This window comes from Sitodiplosis mosellana, unplaced genomic scaffold, assembly GCF_009176505.1.
Source record: "Sitodiplosis mosellana isolate CC-2019 unplaced genomic scaffold, AAFC_SMos_1.0 Smas_scaffold_6162, whole genome shotgun sequence".
NCBI classification, from domain to species: Eukaryota; Metazoa; Arthropoda; class Insecta; order Diptera; family Cecidomyiidae; genus Sitodiplosis; species Sitodiplosis mosellana.
The window spans coordinates 129,114-139,248 of record NW_022601403.1 but is presented as its reverse complement, the minus strand read 5'-3'; the positions used below and the strand labels follow the sequence as shown (position 1 = coordinate 139,248).

Sequence of the window (10,135 nt, the reverse complement as noted above, 5' to 3'; positions counted from 1 at the left end):
CTCTCTCTCTCTCTCTCTCTCTCTCTCTCTCTCTCTCTCTCTCTCTCTCTCTCGACCAGTTGACATTTTTTTCTCCACTTGTGCCTGTGTCACTGTCGGAAAATTCAGTCGCTTGCACAAATTATGACAACACACAATGGTTTAATCGTTGCCTTGTTTGTAACTCGATAGTACACGTTTCCTTGTATGTTCTGTCGGGAGTGTCATTTTTGTGTGTGTTTGTATGGCCATTGTGCCGTTGTGCCGTTTTGCCGGAATACCACAGTAAATAATGTTTGCACACGGGCGATATGGCCATTGTCGACGATGATTTTGTTGACGAGTTCCTTGCCGAACTTGACGTTTTAAAAGTTCGACTGACCTATTTGGTAACAAACATCACATCCATTCACAATCATAATCTAATATATTCATATTTAGATAAGACACCGTTTTTATGCCATTTTATTATTGTTTTTCTTTTTCTCACGACACTTTTCTCATTTGGTTCTTCTTCTTTTCGCTTTCAGTTGGAAATATTGCAACGTCAAGTGAGCACACTAGCCGACTCACAGAGCACTGCAGAGGATCGTACATCACGAACAAAAACCGAGCATGCCGTGCTTCAGGCACGATATCACATGCTCGAAGATCAACTCAGAGAGGTTAGTTTTGACTTTTATCGTTTGAATAAGAAAATTGATAGGACGATCTAGATCCATGAAGGGAAAGATCATTTGAAATGGACTTCTAAATGTCTGCGGAGTTGGTGCTTCTATGGGAATGAAAAAATGAACTATCGGAAGAGAAACATTTTTTTGATGGAATTTTCTATTGAAATGAATTATTGAAATAAGTTTGCTAGACTTCTTAGTCTTAGCCTTGAAGAAGAAGAAGAACTTTTGAAAAATTAGAAAGAATTACTTCAGAGGTTTCAATTTGAAGTTGGACAATTTTTCTGATAAACAACCAAAATTGAAAGTAATTTTACATCGAAATTTTGTTTAGATATTCCTCAAGATATTTCATTAATAAGAACTAGTGCTCAGTGCCGCTGATAAGGCTCGATGCAACTCACATAAAACCAAATTCAATCACAAAACAAATATTTTACTTTGGAGTAACACAAATCAAAATGTTACGCCTGAGTATTTGATATTTTGGACAACTTATTACGACTTATCATAGTTTCAACTTGAAGCTAATCTTGAATCCAAATACGAAGTAAATATCTTCACAATATTTCTCGAAATATATTTTAGAATTATATTTCCCTTGAAAAATCATCAAATTTTTTAGCTCCAGTCAAGATTTAAAAAAAAGTAAGAGATTGAATGAGAAAAAATGTTGCGAATAGATATTTAGGAATTATTATAATAGTTTTTTGTTTGAGTTTCTGTTTGAGTTTCCAAATTGGTTTATACTAAATTGCCCACATTACTCATTTAAACAGGTCGAACTTCGTGCCGAAGAGCGGATAAACGAAGAACAAAAGCGGCATCGTGAATTGTTAGCACGTGTCGAACGCGAAGCCATTTTGCAAAATGAAAATTGCCAAATTAAAATACGCACCATCGAATTAGAAACAAACAACCTGAGAGAGGAACTGCAAAGACTTCGAACACAATATGATAAACAAACGGCTGAACTGCGCGCTACCGAGGAAAAACTTGAGGATGCCTGCGATAATTTGACAATGGCACGTGAAGAACTCACGGAAGCGAAGGAAAATGTGAAAAAGTGAGTATTTTTTCGTGGAAAAAAAAGGAGATTAATTTTCAAAAAAATTGTTCAATACAAAGAAGACTTAAAGAAAAATGAAACGAAAGAGATGGATACTCCAATCTTGGCAAAAAAAAAGAAGAAAATGAAAGAACATTTAAACATTTAAAAATGTCGGGAAAAAAACGATAAAAAATCAATTGTATCATTCAAATTCACCTATCATTGGCTAAAGGCTAACAAAAAATCATTACATCTCAACCTAGATATCTATCGGAGAAGCTGGCTGCCGAGGACCTGATGATTGAATTGGGCAAAGAAGTGGAGCGTTTGCGATCGGAAAGTGGTCCAGCAATGCCAACAACGTCTCCCGAAACGCTACGCCTTGAAGAGTTGCATCAAGAACTGGAAGAGTTGCGTCAGTCAAAGAAGCAATTGATCGAACAAAATGAAGAATTACAAGCGATGGTTTTAACGCGTGGTGTCGAAGAGGGTCGAAACCTACTGAACGGCACGTCAAACAGCTTGGCACAAGAAATTGATGAGTTAAACGATCGACAGGTAAATTTCACATTAAGAGCAAATCCTCATTTTCAATTCAAAAAATCATTAGTGAGCACCTAAAACAGGAAAATTCAGTCGATTTCCCTTGGTTTTTAAATTGAATTTGAAAAAAAAACTCCGTATTGGCAGCTTCATAGAAAAAAAAAGTTGGAAAACCGCATACGTAAATTCCAATTGATATATATCATGTGTTGTATTTGTTTGTCTTGCAGGATTCTGTTGATTCAGCAACATTAGCCTCTTTAACTAAGGTAAATCGGAAACACGATTTCACTCACAAATCCAAAAAAAAAGAATTCCGTGTGTGTCATCTCTATTCTCACTATTATTTATTATCTCCCTCGTCCTAATTCACTGCGACCATCCTCACTTGTCTTTTCTGTATAACTTTTTGTATTGGGTTTGCATTTCTCAGCAAATCCAACAGCACCGAAATCAGAAATCCATTTGTCTTTTGTGTTTTTTGATTAACAAAATTGATCGCAATTCATGCGCCTTATTCTCATTGGAAATTAATACAGAGGCATTTCCTATCCATTTGTCAAATTAATACTTGTCCTTCGATCCTCCTCCACTAAAAAAAAATATCAACAATATCTGATAATCCATGGGTTTTGGGGGAAATTTTGCTTTTTGTATTTTAATCATTCTAGTCATTAAACAAAAAATATCATTTCGAAATCTATCAACAAAAAAATGATTAACAAATTGTGTTTATTCTTCGTTTGCAGTTACAAGCGGCATATCAGGAGAAAGAGGAGGAAAATCTACGACTGAAGCATTATATTGATACCATTCTATTGAATATTGTGGAAAATTATCCGCAAATCTTAGAAGTTAAGACAGAGGCCGTGTCAAGCAAGCGATAAAGCGCACAGAACAACATCAATACAATGCCAACCGCGATCGGTTGAAAAATTTCCAATGGAAATTCAGTCATTTTGATATGGATCTAGCACAATAATTTAATTTTCATAGAGAAACGACTTGCTAATTAGATACAATTTATAAATATAGACATATTTTGTTTTTAAATTAATCTTCTTCTTTTTTAAACTTTGTACAGTGTTTGTAGAAAGTCGTGTCTGTTCTGATAATATCGCTCCCCCCGCCCATTTTGTTTACGTCGAAACTGTCGATGGTTTTTCGTGTATTTTATTTTAGATTTCTTCATTTTGTTCCCCGTCCAAATTTCAATTGTACACATTTTGCTCAAAACCATGGTTCTGTGCGCTTTATGATTGTATATACACCATGAACTAATTTACGGCTTCTCTTTACGTTTCATTTTAGACAATAAAATCATGAACGAACGTAATAATGAGTTATAATCAGTTTTTTTTATTAAGTGGCTTAGCTGCAACGTTTAGGTAGAATTCAGCCAAGTTTAAGGTTGTTCGATGGATCAATTAAGGCGTCTAGAGGCGTGTTTTTGGGTTAGATATGATATTTCATGTGTTTTTTGAGTTAGAAATGATATTTCATACGTTCTATACATTGTTGGAATCACTTTATTACTCTTGTTTATCTCTCGTGAAATTCATTGAAATTCGAAAAGTAGAAGAATTTCTGAAGAAAAATGAAAAATGAGAGAAGAAAATGATGAGGAACAAATTCTGGAAAATTAAATTCTTTTAAATTAAGAAAAATTAAATTGAAATTTCGCTTTGAGAAAATAAAACCCATTTTATTTTCTACGTCTAGAAACATTTTTGAGAAGAAAAAAATAGGGAAAAAATTCCCACATTTTTCAAAATCAGTCAATATCTTCGCAGAAATCCACTTTTATTCTCTGTTATAAAACGATTGTTGAGCAAATTATTGGGTGTAAATTTGTTTCCAATGAACAAACATGTTGGCCATTCACTCAATAGCCAAGGGAATTTAATTGTACATTCATGCTGCCGTAGAGTGGTGTAGTTGTTAAATTGATATGTAGGAACACCATTAGTGTCTACTGACCGTTGCTGATATATTCCATACGCATCCAAAAATGAATCGAACGCACGCCTCTAGACCATTTCATTTCGACGAAAGTCAGTCGAAGTGATCTACACCTCACCACGAACACACCATCATTTAATGTAGAGACAAACTAGTGACTTCTGAATTCTAAACATTTAGATAGAATCAATTTCAAACAACAAAAACAACCTTTTTTATATTTACTAATTTAACACAAATTGAAGATCAATAGAGTTTAAATTCTAATCTCCATGTTGAAAAAAAAAAACAACATTTACGATTAAATAGATTTCTTATTCGATTTTATTGTTATTATTGTAAATAAGGACAGCAATTCAAATAAATTCTAAAGAAATATTCTTTTTTCATACTTTTCGAGTGGTTTTGTTTTTGCATTTTTTGTTTAGCGGGCTTTTTTTGTATTTGTTTATGGCAATGGAGTGTGCATATCAGACTTTGACGATCAGAAATGTGCGTGTGCGTGCACTGTACATATTCAACATGAAAAACGGCTGGTAAGCATGAACTTGCTGATTAACATCGGTAGATGAATATCAACAATTTTGTTGCCAATGGAAATTCCATTATTGAATATTCAATATAAATACACAAATTTAAACAGAAGAAATATTTTGATCAAATTCCATGAAAAAAACATTTGTTTTAGATTGTGAAAGTAAACCAGTTGCTTCGGAAAAATTCCAAAGTGAACGATTCTTTTCAACTTTATTTATTTAATTTATATCGCGTGGGTTGAACATGCGATTGAATAAAAACATCGAACAGTTTTTTTTTGGCATTGAGTAATTGGGCCATATTTCAAGCAAGAAATTACATGAATCAATTATTTTGATTCTTTTGTCATTTTAAAATTTTGTAAGGTTTCACAAAGCGAACTTTGAACTTTTGATGATATTCATTTAAAAAAAAACCGTCGTCACTTTTTATTTATAAACTTTTTCAACTATTTTATAAATGAACAATATCAGAAGCTCAATGACTCAAACAATTTATTTTCGACGAATTCAAACTGGAACTCAAAACCAGCTGGACTTTTCATGATAAAGCTGGACTTTAAAACCAGCTGGATCAAATCTTGTTAGTGTTGAATCATTTTGATATAACATTTTGGATTTATTTGAACTTATCGAATTTGCTACGTTTCGTCACGCTTTTAATCTGTGCAGAGATTGAGGAATAAATACTTATTTCTGCGCTTTGCTTTTCCACATGATTATATGGGGGAAGAAAATTATTATGGTTGCCTCAAAGGAATAACAAATTGATCGAAATTTGTGCTCTATGAAAATAATCCTGTCAGAGGTAGCATGCTCCAATTCGTGTTTCATTTTGGTATTAATCAACAACTACACGGATTTTACGTTTTTCATATTTGGATATAAATATATAAATCATAACCGTAGCGTGAAAAAAAAATGAAAATAATTGAATTTTTTTATTGGAATTTCTTCCAGATGGGGCTCAGCCCCAAACGCTTTTATGAACACTACGGCGCTGTGAGTCACTCATCAGCTATTATATTTGAAAGTGGTGTAAGAATAAGTTCGGGATAGCGCGAACGCTAATCCCGGCTACCAAAAATATTACGCACGAGTTACGAACGTAAGCCGTAATCGCAGAGTTCATCTCTTTCGATAGTGCAATGAAAGAGACTCATTCCGGAGGATTCGCCTTGATGATCACGAATAACCTCTACGCCAGGTAAGTATGAATAGGCATCGTCTCAGCTGAGCACTTAAAGAATACGCGCATACGTTGCGCTAGTGAACTATAAGCAGTCATGAAGAAAAAAAATCATTTTCTGCATACAAACTGCTGCTGCCATTCTGAACTCTGTGTACGCATCTCGCTTGTGCGTGCTTTCTTTCTATTCTATTTTCGTAGTATACTACTGTGTCCAAAAAGTAAGGTGACATTGCATTTAAAATTTAGCGCGCTGGGGAATTTGAAAAAATCCTTTTATTTTTAGGTTGGTAGGACTGTCTTTGACATCCCTTCCAAATTACACGTCAAAATATTCATTAGTGTTTGAGATACGCTTCGTTTTGTGGACTGCTAAAAGTGAATTTCTCGTTTTTTGCGATGTCGAAATTTGTTGATCAAAGAATTTGCATTAAATTTTGTTTGCGGAATCAATTTTCTGCTGCGGATTCGTTGAGGATGGTGCAGAAAGCCTTTGGTGATGAGGCTATGTCGAAAAAAAATGTTTACAAGTGGTATAGTGAGTTCCAAGCAGGCCGTGAATGTGTCGAAGACGAAGAGCGTGCTGGGCGACCATCAACCTCAACCGACGAAGCTCACGTCCAAAAATTAAAGATTTGGTGTTGGAAAACCGTCGATTAACGATTAGAGACCTTGCTGATGATATTGGCATATCGAAAGGCTCAGTCAATACCATTTTGAAGGATGTTTTGGGCCTCAAACGCGTCAAATCTCGACTGGTACCGAAATCATTGAATTTTTTGGAAAAAAGGTGTCGAGTTGACGTGTGTGAAACAATGCTTTCTGACTACATTGACAAGACGAAATGCATGATCACTGGAGACGAGACTTGGATCTATGCTTACGACCCGGAAACAACCGAACAATCGAGCGAATATCGTGCCAAAGGTGAGCCGAGACCAAAAAAACCGCGCCAAAGTCGCTCAAAAATCAAGGTCATGTTGACTGTTTTCTTCGATTATCGGGGTGTTGTGCATTATGAGTTCCTTCCCCCGGGTCAAACAGTCAACAAGGAATATTATTTGAGTGTTATGCGTCGTTTGCGTAACGCTATCCGCCAAAAGAGGCCGGAATTGTGGAAAGACAACTCTTGGTTTTTGCACCATGATAATGCATCGTCTCACAATGCGATCATTCTTCGTGAACATTTCGCCAAAAACTCGACTCATATCGTTCCACAACCACCGTATTCACCTGATTTGGCACCGTGCGACTTCTGGCTGTTCAACAAGCTCAAAAGACCGCTCCGGGGACACCGTTTTGAGACGATAGAGCAGATTGAAGCCGCAGCGAAGACGGAGCTGAGGGCCATCCCTGAAGTCGACTTTTTCAACTGTTTCGAAGATTGGAAAATCCGTTGGCATAAGTGCATTGTATCGGGAGGGGATTACTTTGAAGGCGATGAAATTGATTTGGAAGAATAAATAAAGAATTTTCAAAATAAATGCAATGTCACCTTACTTTTTGGACACAGTAGTATCCTCATTGGAATTGTAACATTTGTGTGGATAATATGATCTAAAGTCGTTTCTCCGACGAATGAATGGAAATTGAAAATTTGCTTGTTTTTTTCAAACCTTTCATCGATATTTCTATCTTTATTTCCTCAATATTTGATTGCCTTGCTGATCAAAGCACCATTTTTCTTACCCTTTTATTCCTATACGTTCATTTAACAACCATTATGAGACGAAAATACCACAAATTGTGATTCAAAGCTTTTGTATTACTTAATTTTTAAACGGCATTGGGAAAAAACCTTTAAATTCGAAGCTGAAATAAATGAACGCCCAAATGTATGCTACACTTGATGCATCGGCCGTCATATTATTATCGTTATTAATCCAAACGAAGCCAGTGTCTTTTATACATTCTATCCATTTTTCTTTGTAAAAACAAAAAAAGAAGAAAAATGCAACGATTTCGCTAGTTTTTCGAAATTTTTCAAGTACAAAAACGTTCAAATCGACTTTATTGATGGTTAAAAGGATAAATAATAGGGAAAATAATAGGTTTAGTTTTATAAATGGAAACAGAAGCCATCGAATGACTCTAATGGCTCAATCAAACAATAATTTTTATGCAATTTAGTTGCGAGTGATGAGATTTCATTAATTACTTTTGATAATAATAATAAGACTGATTCCATATAATATTACATGCTGCAGTTTCATGCAACGATCTTATGCGTGAAACTGAATTCTCCTGTAAACTAGTGCAGTCAACACCGCTTCATTTATTATGTTATGTTGAAGCAATTATTACTAAAATCAAAATAGTCAAATTTTGATAAATTAAATGCCACACTGTTTACAATTGTTATAAAATTTAATCCAATAAAAAGGACTCTTCATGAAATTCCAAACCATATTTTGAAGGTGTCAAAGTCGTTGAACTCTTAAATATATCCGCATGAATTTTCATTTTCTCTTTCGCTCTTTCAATCTCTCTGTGGGCCAATTAAAAAGGAGCCACATCGATTGATTCCCGTAGAAGAATGTTCATCCATAGAAAATGTTTTGGTGTGGCACATGCCACACGCGCGCCCGCAAAATGACGATTCGATGGTCACAACATTGTTCTTAATTGAAGGTCAAGACCTGAACTATCGAAATATCTCAATTGACGAGGCAGTGTGTGCAGCGCAGCGCGTAAAAGAGATTCGTGGCATGTGTAGAATAGCAAAAAATTGTTTTTCTTTTCGTTTGTTTTTTTTTCTTCCTTTTTAATTTGTCTATAAATTTGTGCGACGCGTCTAAAGTGTTCCTTTTAAATTGAATTGAAAAAGAAATGGTAAACCACGCACATGCCAGCCGAAATGGTATTTTAATTCGATGTCGGGAGGAAGCTTTAATCGGCTCGGTCTCAATTTATCTCAACCAAAAAGAGCCGAGAGAGTGAAAAAAAAATATTCCTAGAAAAGTTGCCGCCGCACGCAATTCAAACGCGTCGAGAGACCGATTGTTCGAAATATGCGTTCGTTTGAAAATTGGTTTATTTGTATGGCTAAAGTGTTTGACCTTGAAAACAAAAGACTGCTTGAGATCGAGAAAGAGTGCGAAAGAGAGGGACGGAGGGAGGGAGAAAGAAAGAAAAAAACAAAGAAAGAGAAAGAAAGAAAGGGAGAGAGAGAGAGAGACTGTTTCGAGAAATGTGACTTCAAATGCGTTAAATCTGATTCAAACAATAATTCAGTGCCGTTCAGTCCATCAAATTTCGAGTTCAAACCATTTGAGAGGTGGTCGCCTTTTTGTACAGTGATCGAGTATGCGTAACAAATGAAAAAGAAACAAAACGAGAGATGAAACGGTGCGCTCTTTTTGATTTATAGGATATGGTATAAGGTTTGACATCATGTCATTGACCGTATATCGCATTCACTTTTGACACGAGAACACATCGTTTCACATAGATATCGTACGTTCGTTCTATCTCTCTTCGTCAATTCTTATCTATCGAAACATAAAACCAAATCAAAATAAACAAGTGCGAACAAACGTATGATCTGTATGCTTTGATTTCTTGTCGGCCGTTCCGCCTATACGACTTTATATTCAATCTTCTTGTCTTTTTCTTTATTATCCCCATCTCTTTCCATCTACATCTACGTCTCCATCTCTATCTCTATCTTCCTCCCACTCATTCTCCCTCTATCTCTATCTCTATTTCTCTCTCTCTCTCTCTTTCCTTCTGCCACTTGGCTGTTGTTTCTTTTTTTTTCACTCCTCATTCCATACGCCTTTCTCACTCTTTTTTTCCAAGCCTATTCATTTAAAGAGTAAATTTTTGATAATGGTAACTATTTAAATTCAATTATTGTTCATAGAAATGATGCGTGACAGTTTCGATAGGGTTGACTAGAAGATAAGCATTTCAAACATCGAACGAATTCTAATAAGAGCATAATAATTAGAAAATGATTGTTAGCATAATAGTTCTGTGTGGAATGATAGCAACGAAAGAAAGTGTTATGCGATTAGAATTGACTTCGTTTCGAGCATTTTGTCTGAGCATCAATATCGGCGGAAAATAAAAGGTGTGAATAAAATGGTCTCAACCAAGGAGGAAAGGAAGAGATCACGATGAATGATCGCTCTTCGAAAAAAAAAAAACAAAGAAAAAAAGAGTCGATCTGAAAAGATTTCGAGTCGATGCAAAGCCC

General features: G+C 35.3%; 1 protein-coding gene and 1 non-coding gene across 22 annotated transcripts in view; one reads left to right on the top strand and one right to left on the bottom strand.

Annotated features, from left to right (window-relative positions):
- LOC129574359 (rab11 family-interacting protein 4B) overlaps window positions 1-4,600 on the top strand; it is a 49,947-nt gene extending 45,347 nt beyond the window's left edge. For 11 of the 21 annotated variants that reach the window (XM_055456276.1, XM_055456283.1, XM_055456272.1 and 8 more), the window contains 4 exons: window positions 510-644; window positions 1,433-1,719; window positions 1,968-2,262; window positions 2,997-4,600. In XM_055456276.1, coding sequence (XP_055312251.1) covers window positions 510-644; window positions 1,433-1,719; window positions 1,968-2,262; window positions 2,997-3,134 — 855 coding nt within the window. In that variant the 3' untranslated portion in view covers window positions 3,135-4,600. Of the gene's footprint in view, window positions 1-127; window positions 369-509; window positions 645-1,432; window positions 1,720-1,967; window positions 2,263-2,477; window positions 2,517-2,996 lie in introns of those variants that run through there. The other 10 variants (XM_055456273.1, XM_055456277.1, XM_055456285.1 and 7 more) reach the window with 2 other exon arrangements.
- A 1,195-nt stretch (window positions 4,601-5,795) lies between these two features.
- On the bottom strand, window positions 5,796-5,960 carry LOC129574474 (U1 spliceosomal RNA). Its single transcript, XR_008688687.1, has one exon. It is a non-coding gene; the product is annotated as a U1 spliceosomal RNA (small nuclear RNA).
- Between the last annotated feature and the right edge of the window lie 4,175 nt (window positions 5,961-10,135).